Source organism: Odocoileus virginianus, chromosome 9 (genome assembly GCF_023699985.2).
Source record: "Odocoileus virginianus isolate 20LAN1187 ecotype Illinois chromosome 9, Ovbor_1.2, whole genome shotgun sequence".
NCBI lineage: Eukaryota > Metazoa > Chordata > Mammalia > Artiodactyla > Cervidae > Odocoileus > Odocoileus virginianus.
The window spans coordinates 56,883,536-56,901,481 of record NC_069682.1 but is presented as its reverse complement, the minus strand read 5'-3'; the positions used below and the strand labels follow the sequence as shown (position 1 = coordinate 56,901,481).

Sequence of the window (17,946 nt, the reverse complement as noted above, 5' to 3'; positions counted from 1 at the left end):
GGCTAAGCTCTAACCTTACCATGGATACCTCCCAAAGGCAAAGCCTAAAATAAGGATTCAGATAGGCTCGGTGGTAAAGGCTCCGCCTGCCAATGCAGGAGCCAAAAGAGGCGTGGGTTCGGTCCCTGGGTCAGGAAGATCCTCTGAAATAGGAAATGGCAACCCACTCCAATATTCTTGCTGAGATAATCCCATGGACTTATAGTCCATGGGGTCGCAAAAAGTTGGACATGACTGAGCATGCACACTAAGTTAAGTCTAAGTAGTTTAAATGGTGATCCCAGGGCAGTGGGGACAGTGAATCAGGGGGTGATCAGGGAGGGACTTTGGAAATCAACAGAAGTTGCAATGATGAGTAACCTGCCACCTCAGGCAATGGGGCTTCTTCTCAGAGGATCCACTGATAGACCCATGGAGCATTCTAAAGGCAAGAACACGAGGTATTTCTATACTAACTCCCATTCCTCATCTGCCTAGGGCAGCTCCTAGGTCATTTATCCTCAGTACTTGGCACTTCCTACCTGCCAAGCATACACCCATGATCAAGAAGACCCAGGTACCTGTTTCTTGAAAGAAAACTGTCCACCAAAGCTGCACATGACCTTTGAGGGTGGTCTGAAGACACATGGTGGGGCACCATCACATCTACTACAACTTATGAAAAATTTGGTAGCATGTCAGTTGGAAAATTCTGCTTGAGGGAGGCACCACTGATGGTTCTCCACTTTTGCTAATCTAAACCACAGTGCAGTGAACAACTCCACAGATCCATCATTTTGTACATGTACATGTGTAGTAGTATTAGTAATGTTAGTCGCTCAGTTGTGTCTGACTCTTCTCGACCCCATGGATTGTAGCCCGCCAGGCTCCTCTGTCCATGGGATTCTCCAGGCAAGAATACTGGAGTGGGTTGCCATGCGCTCCTCCAAGGAATCTTCTTGACCCAGGGATCAAACCCAGGTCTCCTGCATTGCAGGTAGATTCTTTACCGTCTGGGCTACCTCACGGATCCATCATTTTGCGCATGTGCATGTGTATCCACAGGCTATTTATAGAAGTAGAATTACCAGGCCTTTTGTCATCTTGATGGAGACATCCAAAACTGGCATCCTGTGAAACTCTCTGTCTTCTGAACCCTTGCCAGTATCCTTGTTAACACTCCTTGATCTTTGTCAATCTGGCCAATGGAAAAATAGTATCCCATACTTTAAAATTTCATTTTCAAGCCTCTAATTGAGGTTGACATCTTTTGATAATGTGGAAGCCATCTGTACCCCTAATGAGTTAATGAATCTACACAATGACCAACGAAGCCTGCAAATGGCACATAAAGACGGCGAGGCATCATGTGTGCCTCCTGGCAAAAGAACGTTCATGAAATACTCTTGCCAAAAAGTCAAATCTGAATCTGACCAGAGCCTCTAAATGTGACCACGGCTGAACGGAAGATACAGGGGACAGAGGAACACAGTGAGTGATACATGGGAGGGCAATCAGTAAAATGCGGCCTGGAGGACACCCCTCAGGACAGATGATGCCCCTTCTATACTTCCACTTCCAGGAAGATGGAGAGGATGTGCTTTCCTCTATTTCTCCTGCTAAGTAAAACTAAAATCCCTGGACGTTGTATATGCCACAAGCATAAGAAAACCCTGAAAGGTAAAAAGAAGGCAGGCTGGATGGGGACTGAGAACCTGAGGAACAACACAATGGTGAGTTCTCTGGGTTTTCTGTCTCAGAGATCCCAGACTTGGGGTTGAAGACATTGTAGCAGGCTACTCAAAAAAGCCAGTGGGCACAGAAAAGAAAAACAGCCCCAAGTGAAGCCAGCTCTCTCTATTCAAAGGATTAGGAGAGAAACATTCTAGCAAGATAGAAGTTTTAGATGATTGCAGCTCTACTCCAGCCAAATACCACTGGGAAAAGAAGAACTTTGAAAATTATGACCATCTACATCAACAAAGGGTGAGTGTGGACCCTAGGCTTCCACCCTGATTCAAGGTGCCCTGACTACCCACTATCAATGTGGGGTGTTGTGAGATAAGGCCAAGGGAGCAGGACTTTTCATCTCTGCTTGCCAGTTAATGAGCCCTCTCTTGCCACCCCTCCTCCCCGCAGTGTCAGTGGAGAAACACATTGGGAGCCTGGAATTCCACACTTACCTGGCAATAATGAAAGTTTTGCAATCCCATGGACTGTAGCCTGCCAGGCTCCTCTGTTCATGGGGTTCTCCAAGCAAGAATACTGGAGTGGGCTGCCATGCCCTCCTTTAAGGGATCTTCCCAACCCAGGGATTGAACCTGTGTCTCCTGTATTGCAGGAGGATTCTTTACCCACTGAGCCAGCTGGGAAGCCCAGATCCCAGTGTGCCCTGCCTAAACTCCTGACCTACAGAATTGGTGAGCCTAAGGAAATGGTTGTTTCATGCTTTTAAGTTTTAAGGGAGATTGGAATGTAGCAGTTGTAATAGACACACCACAGGACTTGCTTTAGCCACAGGACTTTCTTTGTGTCTGGTTCTGAACCTGGGCTTTCAGAGTACCATGGGTCCCCACCATCTCTCTCTCCCCTCAGGAGTCTCTGAGTTCTGTCATGAGAAGAACACGTGTTGGGTGCCTGCTGGTGTCAGAACAAGGAGACACGCAAATAACCCTAAACCCAAGTGTTATGGGCTGGCTTGTGTTGCTTGCAAATTCATATGTCAAAGCTCTAACTCCTAACATGTCCAGTGTGGCAGTATTTGGAGATGAAAGTGAAAGTTGCTCAGTCATGTCCGACTTTTTGCGATCCCACAAACTGTACAGTCCATGGAATTCTTCAAGCCAGAATACTGGAGTGGGTAGCCTTTCCCTTCTCCAGGGGATCTTCCCAACCCAGGGATTGAACCCAGGTCCCTGCATTGCAGGCAGATTCGTTACCAGCTGAGCCACAAGAGAAGCTGTATTTGGAGACAGGGCCTTTAAAAAGGTGATAAACTTAAATGACGTCATTGGGTAAGGCCCTCACTGATCTGCCTGGTGTCCTTATAAGAAGAAGAAATCTGGGGACGTCCCTAGTGGTCCGCTGGCTCAGGCTCTGCAATCCAAATGCAGGGGGCTCAGGTTCGATCCATGGTCGGGAAACTAGATCCCACATGCCTCAGCTAAGAGTTTGCATACTACAACTAAAAGGTCCCATGTGCAATAATGAAGATCAAAGATCCTACATGCTGCAAATAAGACCTGGTGCAGCCAAACAAGTAAATAAATAGTTTCAAAAGGAGAGGAAATCTGGACACACATGGAAACACCATGGATATGCACACAGAGGAATGACCACATGAAGACACAGTGAGAAGGAACCCAACTGCAAGCCAAGGAGAGAGGCATCCAAAGAAGCCAGTCCTACCAACACTTCAATCTTGGACTTCTTTTCATTTTTATTTATTTTCATTTTTTGACCACACTGCACGGCATGTAGGATCTTAGTTCCCGCATCCAGGGTATCACGGATGTGTGTCCCTCAGATGTCTCTCAAGAGAACCTGCTATGAGGAGGGTAGGTGTATGACCATCTCTGGCTGCTACACTTTCAGAGCTCCTGAGTATTCCTGCCAAGGCCAGTGTCCCCCTGGGCTGCTCCTAGCCAAGGACTGAGCACAGTGGGACTCTAGGGATGGGTCAATTTTTCCCAATACAAGACTCCTCATTTTTTGCTCTAAAGCTCCCTATTGGCCTGGTCAAGAGTTTCCCAAAGATGCTGAGCCAGTTATCAATGTATTGTCTCTCCATCCCAAACTCACCCCAGTGCCTGTTCTAAGACATTGAGCTCGACTCTGAGCTTTGTCGCCTGTACAGTGAGATGCTGAACTTTGCCAGTAGGGGGTGCTGGAGGGGACAAACCAAGAAGAAAGGAGTCTTTTCTCGGTTCTGGTGTGTGTGTGTGTGTGTGTGTGTGTGTGTGTGTGTGTGTGTGTGTGTGTGTGTGTGTGTGTGTTCTGGTGTGTGTGTGTGTGTGTGTGTGTGTGTTCCTATATAATCTGCTTTCTGCCGCAAGACCAGCCCTCTCCCTCAGCACACACCTTCTTACAATTCTCCAAGTCATTCTGCTGCAGTCACTGTGGCCTCCTTGATGTTCCACAAACTAAAATCCTATCTCAAGATCTTTTCACTTGCTGTTTTGTTTTCTCATTTGCCACCTCATCTAAGAGGCTTCACCTACCACCCTCCAAGCCCCTTTTAGCTCTGCCCCTTCATCCTGCCCTGTTTTGTTCCCTCATAGCACTGACTACAGTGTAACACACTGTGTACTGCACGGACTTATTCCCTTTCCTGTCTCCCCTGCCATGGCCGCGCGCGCGCACACACACACACATAAAGAAGCGCCTCCTCCATGAGGCCAGAGACTGTGTGTTGTGTTCACTGCTGCATCCCCAGGGCCTGGATTAATACCTGGCACACAGCAGATACCCAGTAATATTTGCTAACTGACAGAATAAAGGAGTGTCTTTACCCCTGCTCAAGCCATTCCCTCCACCTGGAATGCCTTCCCTCTCCCTCCTGCCATTCCGAATCCCACCTATCACTAAAGGCTCAACCCCAACCCTTTCTCCTCCGGGAAGCCCTCCCTGATAAGTGGGGTCCTGGCAAGGGGCTTATTGCCCCTTATTGCCCCTCACTTACTGTCCTGCCTAATCTTAAGTATAATGTAGGCTTTATGGCAGGTAGAGACTGTGGTGGGGACTAAAGGCAGATGAGAGCCACCAGCTTTATTGGGGTTAAGGGAGGGGAGAGGCCTCTGGACGAGGGTGAAGCTGCAGGGGGAGCCACCGGGATTCCACGTCACTTCTTCCACTCCTTCCTCTCATAGTCCCACCGGGAGGCCAGGCCTTGCACGGGGTTGCCCTTCATGTCCAGGATGCGCTGGAGCTGCTGGGCCTTCCACTCATCCGTCAGGGTGATGGGCTTCTTAGGGAACACTGCAGGGAAGGAACCAGGTAGGAACAGGGGCATATGGGACCATGCCAGGCCCACCCCCTCCCACTGAGTCAGGGTGTCCAGGCACGGGGTCGAGATGCCCTGCCCTGAGGCCCCCTCCCCACTCTCTCCATCCCCCACTAGACTCCCCACTAAAGCTGCACTCCGGGTTCTGTCCCCAGCTCCTCCTTGGACTCACTGGGGGAACTGGGCGAGGCCCTTCCCCTTTCTCAGACTCAGGTTCCTCATCTACTCTGGGACCCAAGGATAGGAGGAGCACTGACTTGAAGTCTTTTGGGGTCCAAATCTCAGTTCCACCATTCCCTTGCTGCGTTACCTTTAACAAGTCACTTCGTCTCTGAACCCCAGTTTCCTAACCTGTCAAAAACAGATCCTGTCCACTAGGCTTGTGGAGACTGAATTTGTTAGTATTTATAATGCAATTAGCAGAATGCGGGACAGATATTAAGCTCCTAATACATGATAGCTACCATAGCTTCCCTGGTAGCTCAGTTGGTAAAGAATCTGCCTGCAGTGCAGGAGACCTAGGTTCGATCCCTGGGTCAGGAAAATCCCCTGGAGAAGGAAATGGCAACCCACTCCAGTATTCTTGCCTGGAGAATCCCACGGACAGAGGAACCTGGCAGGCTACAGTCCATGGGGTCACAAGAATCCGACACAACTTAGTGACTAAACCACCACCACCATAGTTATAAGTACTGAGTTTGTTCCAACTTATTGGGAAGTGTCCAGGATGAAATAGTTTCTTATGCTTCCCCTCAGCCAGCTTTATTGGGGTTAAGGAAGGGAGAAGCATAAGAAACCATCTTCTATGCTGTTTAAGCTCTTGTATATTACGACAGCTGAAACAATATGTTGAAAAGTTCATGGCTAATAACAGCAATCAGTAACCAATCAGTAACAACGCCATTCATAACTATGTGCCTGGCACTAGCCTACAGCCCTCTCATTAAATCCTCACAAGAGGGAGGGAGGTGGGAGTGGGGTTCAGGATGGGGAACACAGGTAAATCCATGGCTGATTCATGTCAATGTATGGCAAAAACCACTACAATATTGTAAAGTAATTAGCTTCCACCTAATAAAAATAAATGAAAAATAAATAAATAAATAAATAACTCCTCACAAGAACCCTGAGATGTAGGCACTATTATTCCCGTTTTACAGATGAGGGAGTTGAGACCCAGAGAGGCAGAGTTCCTACATTCCAACCCAGGCAGCCATGCTCTGCCCTTCACCCTACATCATGCTGGAGGACTTTTCAAAAACTTTTCAGATGAGTACTAGATTAGTTCACTTATCAAAACTTGGCTGATGGTTGTGACCACAAGGGCATGGAAGGACTGTGGCTGGGTGAGGCACTGCCACTCACCATAGACCCGCTGCCACCAAATCAGCAGACCTGTGAATCCAAAGAAGAAGAAGACACAGCCCATCACTGTCTTCCACTCATTGGAGCGACGGTTCATCTCTGCAAAAGTCTCATGGAACTGGAGCCGGTACACTGGAGGCAGGTGGGGGGTGGGGGGGAGGGGCTTCAGATACATCCAATTCTTGGGCCAACTCTTGGCCTCGGGGACCTCCAGCCACCCCACTCCCTGCAGCAGAAGCTGTCCATTCAGCAAATTCCTACGGAGCATCTACTGTGTGCAAAGCATGGCTAGGAGCTGATGATGAGGCTCGAGGCTTTCCGGGGGGGCACTTCCGGTGAGCAGCACTTGGTGTCACACATCCTTCCTGCTTCCGAGCGCCAGACCCCTGCTCTCCCACCCAACTCACCTGCCTCTTTCTGCTCCATCCCCCCAACACGACTCAGTGAAACCCAGGACCCTCCATGCTCTCCAGCTCCCATATCCTTCCCCATGCTGTTCCCACTGCCTAGCTGCCCCTCCCCCTCACCATCCAAGGCCAGCTAGAACAACCCTTCTCGGGAAAGCCTACCAGGATTGCATCTCTCTCTCTCCTTTGGGTTCTCACAGCCCCGTGAACACACCTCACCCAGCAGCATATCCTCTATTACAGTTTTCTGCATTTGCATTGGTTCCCCCACTGGACTGGGAGCACCCTAGGGGCAGGAACCCTCCCCATGATTCACTTCTGTGTCACCAGCATCACCTAGCATCAGTGTTCAAACAGTTGCGTGAATTAAAAAGTGAATGAACAAAGGAATGAAATTCACCACTCAGGTATGCATTTGAGTATTTGGGGGAGTTTGTTCTGGCTGTCTTGGCCAGGGTTTCTCCCTGCCGGCTGCCCCCTAACAGGCCAGGCCCTTCTTTGCAAAATCACCCCCATCCCCACCCTGAGACCTACGGGCCACCTTCTCGGCGTGGCTCAGCTGGGTCCAGCTGCCCTTCTCCTTCTCCTTGAGGGCCTGCTGCTCAGCGTTGAGTTCCGTGCAGAAGGGCTCCTCTGGCATGGGGTAGGAGCGCTGGGCGTGGTAGTTAGTGTAGGGGGGCATCTTCTCCTTGCCGTGGGCTGTGGGCACAGGGAGGAGTGGAGATGAGGCTGCCCCTGAGACATCCCAGCACCAACCATAAGATTAACAAAGAGGGTAGCATGTATTGAGCACTTAAACTGTGTGCCAGGAAACATGCTAAGGCCTTTGGGCGAGTTGACTCATTGGCATGGCTCTGAGACAGTGATATTATTCTCATCTTACAGAGGAAGAAACTGAGTAGCTAAGGAACTTGCTGAAATCCACAGAGAAAGAGGGAGCTGGGCCAGGGCGGCAGTTCAGCCCCTCTGGCTCCAGACCCTGTGTCCTCTGGGAAGATCTGGGGTGGGGAGGGCACATCAGGCAAAGGCAATGGGCAGAGAAAGGCTCGGAGAGATGAACCTGGGATGGCAGGTGGGAAACTGCTCTGCAAACTGCAAAGCACTAGACCTATGCCCTTAGTGAGTGGTCACGAGCATGACTTTGGAGTCGCGGGACCCCAGTTCCACCCCACCCCAGCTCCGACATGCCCTATTTACGTCAGTGTGGCCCACCATCTGGAAAGTGGGGATACTAAGCGATCCTATCTCACACTATTGTGGAAGCTTCAAGATAATGCCCGGGCCCCGGGCAGACATAATTTACACTGATAGATGTTGGTTTCACTTCTCACTTCCATGCCTGGAAGCTCTCCCTGATAGCCTAGCCCTCGAGGGCTCCGTGTGAGTGTCCAGAACAAGGCTGGGCCCTAGAAGAGTCTCCGTAAAGCTTCTTCTGTTTACTGTCACATGGGATGCCCTCCAGGAGGGCACTGGTACCACCTTGCCCAGAGAGCGTGGGAACCGCTTTGGGAAAAAGAGTCCCGGCTCTGGGCCTGTTTGTTCATCTGAGAAAGGGAGATAATGGCACAGTGTCCACTTCACGTGGCTGCTTTGAAATCCACATATGTTCATCTGTGCAAAACATCGATCCCAGCTCAAGGCACACAGTAAGGGCTCAATAAATGTATCTATCATCATTCTCCAGAGGGTCAAGAAGGCCCGTCTATCTGGCTCAAGTCTCTCTTTCTTTAGGCCTCTTTCTTCTGACTGGCTTGGATACAAAGGTACAGAAGGTTCTGTCAGCATCCTCTGCCTCCAGACACAAAGGCTTTAGGAACCTGAGGTACAGCCGTCAGGCCCTGAGAACGCTTTGGGGAGGGGGCTGCTATTTCCTGGAGGAACGTGGCCGCCCCCCTCCCCCCACCAAGGACCAGGATTATGGGAAATGGTTCAGGGCAGGCCCAGAGCAGCATGGAAGGGACCAGGGGCAGCCTGCAGACAGGACCCCTGCCCTGAGCCTCAGAGTTCGGCAAGGGAGGGCATGTCCACGTCTTACCGGTGCTTCCTGGGCTGTGGATCCCTCGCATTCCAAGGCCCCTTTTCCTCAGGGTCAAGCTCCAGGCAGCTCTGAAGGACATCTGGGGCGTGGTTTGGGGTGAGTCCTGCCCTCACATTGCCCTCTGCCCTTCCCCTCAGGACCCAGACAGAGACACAAGGTTTACACAGGTGTGGTGACCGGGAAGGGCATGATTTCCAGGATATCAAGGTCATCTCCAGCCCCCGCCCCCTTCTAAGTTTGTATGATATGCCTATGGGGGTAGATAGGGGTTCTAGACATTTGGAGCCCCCTCCTGGGGCTTAAATTCGCCATCTGAGAAGTGGGACGAGGCCTAACTCTTAAGTCAGGGCCTGAACAGTTTGGATCTGGGAGCCTCGGTTCTGGTTCCAGCCTCAGCTCACAGTGGGTGGCTAGCTTAGACAAGCTCCCTCAGCTGTTTGCCCCCCAGAGGAAACAGAGTGGGAGTCCAGGTCGGGAGGGAGCAGTTACTGGGACAACTGTCTTGCTACAGGGCCATCTGCCAAGGTCTCCTGCAGATGGCTTGCCCCGCCACCCCCCCCCAACCCCCGCCTGCCATAATTGGTTGCCTACGTGCCTGGAAAGCCTGCTCTGCTGGACCTGGTGGGGGAGAGGGCCAGACGAGCCCAACCCCCTATCCCCAGAGAAAATCAGGATTTGGCAACCTGGGGCGGGGTAGCAGGGTGGGCAGGGGGGCCTTGAAGAGGAGATTCAGAGGTGGACAAAGCCCAAACTGGGTCAGAGGTAGGAAGAGAAGGCACACATCTGGGGAGAAGAGGGTATCCCACTTCCAGAAACTGAAAGGACCCCTACATCTAGAGAGCGAGAGAAGGGCACCCAGTAATTAGAGAGAGGGTAGGGTGTACCATATGTGGAAAGTGGACAGACACCCCACATCTGGAAAGGAAGGGTTACTCATCAGTGATAAGTGGATGACAGAGCCCCACCTGTGGGGAGGGGGAAGGAGTAATCTACATTTGAGGAAAGAGATAGTGCCCCATATGTGGACAGAGGAAAATTCCCCTCACCCTTGAGCTGCCAGTAGCCCCCAGCCCCCAGATCCTCCTCCATAGCAGCGACCCCACAGGCCCTGACGGGGTGATGAAAGCCAGAGTCCCAGCCGCAACCCCCACTGGCCCATGTTTGGGCAGCCGGGGCTCTCCCCAGCCACTCACCCACCTTGCAGCTTGGAGGGAGCCAGAATGCGACCCGGGTCTGCAGAGCAAGTAACAGAAGAGGCTGCAGAGGGACTGGATCGCTGGCGCCTGCCCCGGGCCCGCCCCACAGCCTTCCCCAGGGCCGCCCCCGCGTGGGAACGTCCTGCCTGCAAACGCCCAGCCCGTGTCCCTGGGGGCTCCCACCCACAGCCTGGGGAGAGGGATTGCACGGTGACACTGACCCCATGCCTCGATTTCCCTGCCCATCAGGGTCCGGCCTCTGGAGACCACCAGCTGATATAGCCCTGGATCCACCCAGCTGTGTGTCCTGGGCTGGCCCAGCCCTCTGAGTCCAGTTGTCCCAGGAGCTGGGTCTTCTTGCCTTCACACTTCTGCTCACTGCTGTTCTTCTACCTGGAATACTCTCAGAGGGCTTTTGAGGACCCAAGTCTTGCCAGCTTTGCAGCACAGACCCAATGCTTCCTGCTGCAGGAAGCTACAGGCATCTAGAATTTGGGGATGGCCTGTGGTATACCACCTGGCACTCATGCCCCCATTCACAATGACAGGTGAAAACCCCTCCCTCTGGGGTTCAACACTCAGCCGTGTGACCTTCAACAAAAGGCTAAACCTCCCTGAGTTTCTTTGTGTAAAGATTAAATACATCAATATAAAAGCATCAGGCACATTTATTCCAGGACTGTTTATTAAGACCTGTTAGAGCTGGCATTATTGTCTATTGTTTAAACACATGAGGATTTAGAGAGAAACAAAACTGAACAAAACTGAACACAGTCCCTGCCATTATAGGGCTTACAATCTAGTTCCAAGTAGAAAGAGGCCTGGGCAAAGACCCAAAGGCAGGAAAACACAGATGCGTTCAAAGCATAGAGAGAGACCATCTTGGTCAGATTGTAATGGGCAAAGGAGAAAGTTGGAGAGAGATTGGAACACCAAGCAGGGCTTCGGAAGTCATGGTGTGGATCTCAGATTTTATTTTAAAGATGGAAGGCCAACAAAGTTAAACTGGGGAGTGGTGTGGTTTATTGGAGCAGAACATGAGTTCAGTAAATGCGGCTTGGGATTGTTAGAATACTGATGCTGGACTGATGAGTGAAGGCTGTGAGTCCCTTCTGTGACCTGGGGCTAGAGCTTTCTAGGTGTCCAAGCTCTGGTCAAGTGAGGTGTGCTGAGCACCCAATCATCCATCAGGGTTCCTGAAGCCCAGTGAGGCCATAGAGACCCACTCTAGATACTGCCTGGAAGAAGGGGCTTACTGCCCCGGAGGCAGATGAGCCTTGAAGAGAAAGACCCTACAGTGGGCAGGATGCAGGCCACCTCCATTCTGGGAGATGAGAAGGCAGTGTGGGAGTCTCCTGGATGTCTAAGAGACCCCAGCACCCAGGATTGGCCCTGCTTACTCCTGGGGACTGCTGCTCCCCCTTCCCCGTGATCAAGGGGATTCAGAGAACCCCAAGAGGATCACCTCACCTCTTGGATGCTGTCCAGGATGTCCTGAAGAGTAGGCCTAAGGACAGAAGAAGAGGGAAGATCCACCTTCAGGCAGCCTGGGGAGGATACACTTGGAGTCTCATCACAACTTTCCAGGCCTGGTTGCACTGGAGTGAGTGGCCGATCTGTGAGTGGCAGCGCTACTGCTGCCTCGATGGCGACCAAGCAGCCCGATTTCTGAGCCTCAGTTTCCCCAGAGCTCACAGGCCTCCCAAGAGAAGTCATCTGGAGAACTCAATCCTCTGTTCTCCTCTACCGTCTCTCACTCCCGCCTCTGTGGGAACTCCAGTCTCCAGATGTGGGGTGATGCTGTGACAAAGAGCATCTGTTTGGGAAGCTAGCCCAAGGGCTGAGGGTGATGGGGTGATGGCAGGCTCCAGGCAGCTCAAGGTTGACATAGGGCAGCAGGATCATCTGGGGGGTGATGTCCAGCAGCGTCTTAAGGCCTGGAACCTGGGAATAGTCAGACTCTTCCATAAAACAGATCACTCAGAGGTGTGGGGACCAGGGAGTAGGAGTCTTCCCTGGGAACCTTGGTGGGCACAAGGCGGACTCCAGATAGAGTATTACAGCCCACTCAGGGCAAAGGGTCCTCTATGCAAATGCAGGCTGAGATTTCTGAAACAGCAGGAATGGGAGGTGAGAGGCCCTGTGGCTCCAACCCTCCCCAGGGGAGCCCATAGTACAGAAAGGAACAGCTCTCACTCACTTGATCAGATTCAGGGAGCCCCTGAGATTCTGCCCAGACAAAAGGACCCGAGCCACGATCTCAGCATCCCATTGGTACGACCGTCTCCCCTCGCCCAATTCAGATTTCATGCAGGACCACCTTCATTCTCGCAGCCCAGAGGAGGTACCGAGAAAGCACCCGAAGGCGAAAGTAGGAAGAGCTGTTGTGTTGGACAACGCATCGCAGACTCATATTCCCAGCCCCTGGGGAGCTCCTGGAGCCGTTTGAACATGGGGAGCCTGGGACGGGGAAGGACGCGGGACGAGGCCAAGGGCTGGGCTGGAGATGGCGGGTGGCTGGAGCCTGAGAGTAGGACTGGACGGACTGCGAGTTAGAGGGGTGCCAGGGAAGAGCAGGGGCGGTGGCACTAAGTGGGTGGGGCCAGCTGGGCGGAGGGAGGGGCCAGTGAACAGAGAGGCGTGGCTACGACAAAGAGCCGATCCCTATCCTTCTCTCCAGATGGAATGCCTGCTGACGCGCCAACTCCCAGCAGACACTGTAATTCCGGAACACTGAGGCCTTCAGGGCCTCGGGCGGCTCCGGGCAGCAGCGCTAGCTCGGAGATCATCGCTCGAAGACCCGGAGATACACCAAGAAGCAGTCCAGACAGCGCTTCTGCAACTGTGGACAGGCGGGCCGAGTCAGAACCGACGCCGAACCAGGGCTACCACGGAGACAATCGCTAGTGGCGGGTTTCCTGGTCCTAGGAGAGACCCACATGGTGCAGTCGGAAGCAGGTGAACGCCCTTGGCTGGATTTCATTGGGACCGGTGGCCTGGAAGATGGAAACCTCCTTCCGGCAGGTCTGACGTCTCTGCACCACACCTGGGGCATGAAATGCACGAAGCCCTAGATGTTCAGCTGGAAGAGCAATTCCTCTCAGAGTTGCAGGGGAGATGTTTGAGGCCGACCCCAAGGGGCCATGAGTGACAACCTCATGTTGTCACTCATGGCCCCTTGGCCCCACCCATAAGCGGCCTTTATTCCAAGTCCTGCCACCTGTCTTGTCTCTCACACTACTCACCTACGCCCGTAGTCTCCTCCCTCCTTTCCCGTCCTGGAGCTGCCAGTCATCCTTCCCTAGTCCCTCGGGCAGTCTTTGTGCCCGCTCTTTTGGACTCTACCTCGTTGGCTAGCATTCCACCGTCTCCAGCCCTGTCCCAGCCGCGTCATTTATCCCTGGCGGTGCCCGGCTCGCCTAGCTTAGCCCGCCCGCCGACCCCGCCCCTACCCTGAGGCTCGTCCTTAATCGCTCAGCCCGGGCCAGCCCCTTGGCCAGTCTGTCATTCTGGCACTGCCTTCCCAAGACTGGCTAAACCCTCGCCCTGGCTCCCGCCTTGTTTTTTCGGTCATCTGCGGAAACACCCCCTCACTGCAGTCTCCGCAGCAGGCGCTAGTCACGCCCCCACCCTGTCAGTCACTCAAGCCCGCCCCTCAGTGCCCCGCCTCCTTCCCCAAGATCCGCCCCCGAGGCCCTGCCAGGTCTGCCATTCCCCTCCGGTGCGCGCCCGCTCGCGCCTCGCGCCGACCGTCTCACTGGCCCGTCCCGTTGATCCCTGGGGCCCCGCCCCCTCCAGCCTGCTCAGGTCCTTCCCCTCACCAGGTGGTCCTTGAGGTGCAAGCTGGAGACCCCACGTTCCAGGCGATCATCGCAGAAGCAGAGTAGGCGAAGGCGCTCCCCTATCGGGCACCGAAGCCCTCACACTCTGGGCGCAGGAAGGGCACCCGAACTCTCCTTGAGCCAGGAGATGGGGCATGAGGGTGGGGTTTGGTCACAATTTGCTGTTTTGGAATCCCGGGGCCTAGGATCCTGGGTCCTCATCACCACCACCTGTGAGCTGGGCAGGTGTATACAAACGACATGCAAAGCACCTCGAGGTTAATATTAGGGGCAGTGAAACTGAGCGCTTGGGAGGCCCACTGCTGGGCTTCTAGTCCCAGATCCATCCTCTGCTGGTTTCAGCCCCCTTCCTGACTGCCTCCATGGCCTTGGTTTCCACATTTCTGTAACGCCAATCACACCCAAGCTCTGCTTGGGGACCAGGAGGGTGAATGCGATGGTCTAAGTGGGGGCTTCTCTGAGAGGCACCCATGGCAGTGACAAATATAGACAGCATACTAAAAAGCAGATATTACTTTGCCAACAAAGGTCCGTATAGTCAAAGCTATGGTTTTTCCAGTAGTCATGTATGGATGTGAGAGCTGGACCATAAAGAAAGCAGAGTGCCGAAGAATTGATGCTTTTGAACTGTGGTGTTGGAGAAGACTCTTGAGGGTCCCTTGGACTGCAAGGAGATCCAACCAGTCCATCCTAAATGAGATCAGTCCTGAATATTCTTTGAAAGGACTGATGCTGAAGCTGAAACACCAATACTTAGGCCACTTGATGCGAAGAACTGACTCACTGGAAAAGATCCTGATGATGGGAAAGATTGAAGGCAGGAAGAGAAGGGGATGACAGAGGACGAGATGGTTGGATGGCATCACTGATTCGATGGACATGAATTTGAGCAAGCTCTGGGAGTTGGTGATGCACAGGGAAGCCTGGCAAGCTGCAGTCCATGGGGCCACAAAGAGTCAGACCTGACTGAGTGACCGAACTAAACTCAAAGTGGGGCTTCTCTGAGAGGCACCCATGACTGTGATATATAAGCCAAGCTCTGGATGGAGCTATGAGCAGTGTGAATATTGCCTTGGGGTCCAGCCCAGTGCTCTGCTCTGACCACCAGAGAACAGTCCAACTTGGCAAAGGGCTGCAGCAGTGGGATCCTGGTGGTGCAGGGTGTCAAATCAACTCCAGGGTAGGCATTGGTCCCTTCAGATCCCAGTGGATCTGGGATCCACACTAACGTGGGCCCCACACTAATGTGGAATGGTCTTCAGCTTCTGATCCTGACCTTCCAGGGCCTTCTGTACCACAGGCCAAAAGGAGGGTGCACAGGGACGGGAGTAAGGGCCCTTGGCCCACGTCCTGATCTCAAACTCACCAGTCTCATGGTCATGGGGATAGGCCCCCTCATGTGGCCCAGCCTTTGTGGGGACAGCCTCTTGGTATCCTTTTGCCTCCACCACCACTCACTGGCCTTCCAGGAATCTCCTTAACCTGATATTTAAGGTTCCCTCTGCCAAACTCCACAAATGGAGCCTCCTCATCAAATTCTCCTCCTCTCCCTTCACACTGTAGGCATGCTGGCCTTCAGTTCTTGGAACACACTCCACTCTTGCCCATGGCGGGGCCTTTGTAACTGCGCCTCCCTCTGCCAAAATGCTCCTCTCAATTTATTCCCACTTGAATGTTTCCACGCGAGAAGGCCTTATTGGAGCAACACACCTCACTTCTCACCCACAGACTTAGACTATGGTCTACAAACAAGCATCTCAATCATTGTGGCTTTAACAGTATCTCCAGTTCTACATGCTCTCTTTACAATGTGACCTGGACCCTCTTGTCATCAAATGATGGCATCTGTGTCCCCATTCCCTGAAGCTGAACGCACCTTTTTGACAGCCTTAAACATAGGACATGGTAAAAGTGATGCTGTGTGACTTCCAAAGCTGGATCATAAGATGCCATGGACTCTCTCAGGATACTCTCTTAAAACCTAGCCACCATGCCACGAGGAAGCCAAATTAACCCATGTGGAGAGAACATATGGAGAAGTCATTTGTCTGTGGTCTGACTGCAGCCCAGCTGAGGTGCCAGCCTACAGCCTTCTAGCCATGTACATCTTCAGACAATCCCAGTCCCTAGCCACCAAGTCCCCTTCAGCCATTGCGTCTTCCCAGCTAAGGTCCCAGACATTATGGGACACCTCTGCTGTGACCTTTCTGAATTCCTGACCCACAGAATCCATTAACATCAGACAGCTGTTTTACATACTGTTTTCAGATGGCTTGTCATGCAACAGTAGTAACTAGAACCGTAACCAAATGTTATTTGGAATCAATATTTGCTGTTCAGTTACTAAGTTGTGTCTGACTCTTTGTGATCCTATGGACTGTAGTGCACTAGGCTCCTCTGTCCATGGGATTTCCCAGACAAGAATACTGGAATAGATTGCCATTCCTTTCTCCAGGGGATCTTCCAGACCCAGGGATCAAACCCAAGTCTCCTGCATTGCAGGCAGATTCTTTACTGTGTGAGCAACCACGTTTTCTTGAATCTGTAAATTTAAGTTTTTCACCCAATTTGAGAAATTTTAAGGCATCTTAAAAAAATTTTTTTTTGCATCTTTAAGGGTACATAAATGACATGCATATTAAATCTTTGATATTTCCCCACATGTCTGTAAGTCTGTTCAGTTTTTTAAATATTCTCTCCTCTTTAGATTGGACCACTTCTGTTGATCTAGCTTTAGGTTTATTGAGTCTTTCCTTTGTCACCTCTCTTTACTATTGAGACTATCCTGTGTGTTTTTAAGATGTGAGATATTGTATTTCTTATGTTCTAAAATTGCCATTTGGTCATTTGACCCTTTTGGGATTTTTTTTTAGTATAATTAAATGATTCTTTTGAAAATCATTTTGTTAAGGTATAACTGACATACAGAAAGTTATAGATATTTAATGTATATGATTTGATGAATTTGAAGCTAAGAATGCACCCCTGAAACCTTCACCACAATAATCAAGGCCATAAATCTATCCATCACCTCCAAAAGTTTCCTCCTGCCTTCCCCCCCCAAAAATATTGATTTCCTTATTGTGATAAGAGCGATTAACATACGGTCTACCCTTTCAGCAAGTCTTTAAGTCTACAAAACAACATTAACTACAGGTCCTGCGCTGTATAGCTCTCCAGAACTTGTTGGTCTTGTGTTACAGAGGCTTTGTACCTTTTGACCAACACTGCCTGTTTTTTGGTCTTTTTAAATGTTTTTTATTCCTCTGCTGAGAACTTCTGTTTTCCCATTCATTCTAAAGTATCCATTTTCCCCTCACAGTGTACTGTTATAATAGTTGCTTTGAAGTCTCTGTCTGACAATCCCAACATCTGGGTCTTTTCATGGTTGAAATCTACTGATTGTCTTTTGCTTTGAGAATTGGTTGGATGCGCCTTACTTTGTATTGCATCCTGGACATTTTCAATATTATCTTATGAGAATCTAGGTACTGGTAAAAGCCTCTGGAATTTTTTTTTTTTTTTTTTAGTAGCAGGCAAAATTGGATAGGTTCAGACTGCATGTTCTTTGTCACCTTCTACAGGCAGTGATTCTAGTATCAGTTTTACTTTCAAAGCTTTCTTATGTGGTTTGGTTCTGCCTGATGTAAAGGTTAGTCTGGAACTTGGGCAGTGGTTTGCATGGTATCAATACTCAAAAGATTTTCTCACCCTTCTGAGGGTGTCTTCCACACAGGCTCAGCTTGGGGTTGAGCCCAGGACTTGTGCTGGTTCAACACAGAATTGGAGGATTTCCTTTATCCATTCTCTCGTCGCCAGGATTATATGTACATTCTCTGGCTCCATAGGCCTGTTTTTCTGGTCAGAAATATGAAGTTCTCTCAGAATTCTAACCATCAGCACTGTCATACAATTCCTCACCACTGGGCTTACCCTCAGAGCAAAGCATCAAAAAACCAAAAGACAAAAAAAATGAAGATTTGCCCCACACTATTTACACTCAGGGGTTCTTTTCCAAGTTCTTTTCTCCAGGGAGTGGGTTTTCTCAGACTTTTCTCTCAAAGGCATTGGAACTGTACAGCAGAATGGGGCTGCCCTGCAGCGGGGCTAGTTGAGA

At 51.2% G+C, this 17,946-nt stretch overlaps 1 protein-coding gene and 1 long non-coding RNA gene across 4 annotated transcripts; both read right to left on the bottom strand.

Annotated features, from left to right (window-relative positions):
* Positions 1 to 4,714: 4,714 nt before the first annotated feature.
* On the bottom strand, positions 4,715 to 10,066 carry COX4I2 (cytochrome c oxidase subunit 4I2). 2 transcript variants are annotated; one of them, XM_020915939.2, is made up of 5 exons: positions 9,989 to 10,066; positions 8,789 to 8,870; positions 7,288 to 7,452; positions 6,347 to 6,478; positions 4,715 to 4,956 (listed from the first exon to the last, which is right to left on the bottom strand). In XM_020915939.2, exons 2-5 carry the CDS (start codon positions 8,868 to 8,870, stop codon positions 4,820 to 4,822), a joined length of 516 nt encoding a protein of 171 aa, XP_020771598.2. In that variant the 5' UTR covers positions 9,989 to 10,066; the 3' UTR covers positions 4,715 to 4,819. The 2 variants fall into 2 exon arrangements, with proteins under 2 accessions (XP_020771598.2, XP_020771600.2); XM_020915941.2 differs by having other exon boundaries at positions 6,347 to 6,376.
* Positions 10,067 to 10,654: 588 nt separating this feature from the next.
* LOC110152297 (uncharacterized) lies at positions 10,655 to 13,581 on the bottom strand. Of its 2 annotated transcripts, none has more exons than XR_002318331.2 (2): positions 13,233 to 13,581; positions 10,655 to 13,069 (listed from the first exon to the last, which is right to left on the bottom strand). It is a non-coding gene; the product is annotated as an uncharacterized lncRNA (long non-coding RNA). The 2 variants fall into 2 exon arrangements; XR_002318332.2 differs by having other exon boundaries at positions 10,655 to 13,033.
* Positions 13,582 to 17,946: the final 4,365 nt, after the last annotated feature.

Coding starts and splice junctions, on each gene's coding strand:
- COX4I2 (XM_020915939.2), bottom strand. CDS start 8,870: ATGTCCTTCAGAGCTGCCTGGAGCTTGACCCTGAGGAAAAGGGGCCTT. Junction 7,453..8,788: donor CCACAGCCCAGGAAGCACCG/GTAAGACGTGGA, acceptor CTGTGCCCACAG/CCCACGGCAAGGAGAAGATG. Junction 4,957..6,346: donor TTGGTGGCAGCGGGTCTATG/GTGAGTGGCAGT, acceptor CCTTCCCTGCAG/TGTTCCCTAAGAAGCCCATC.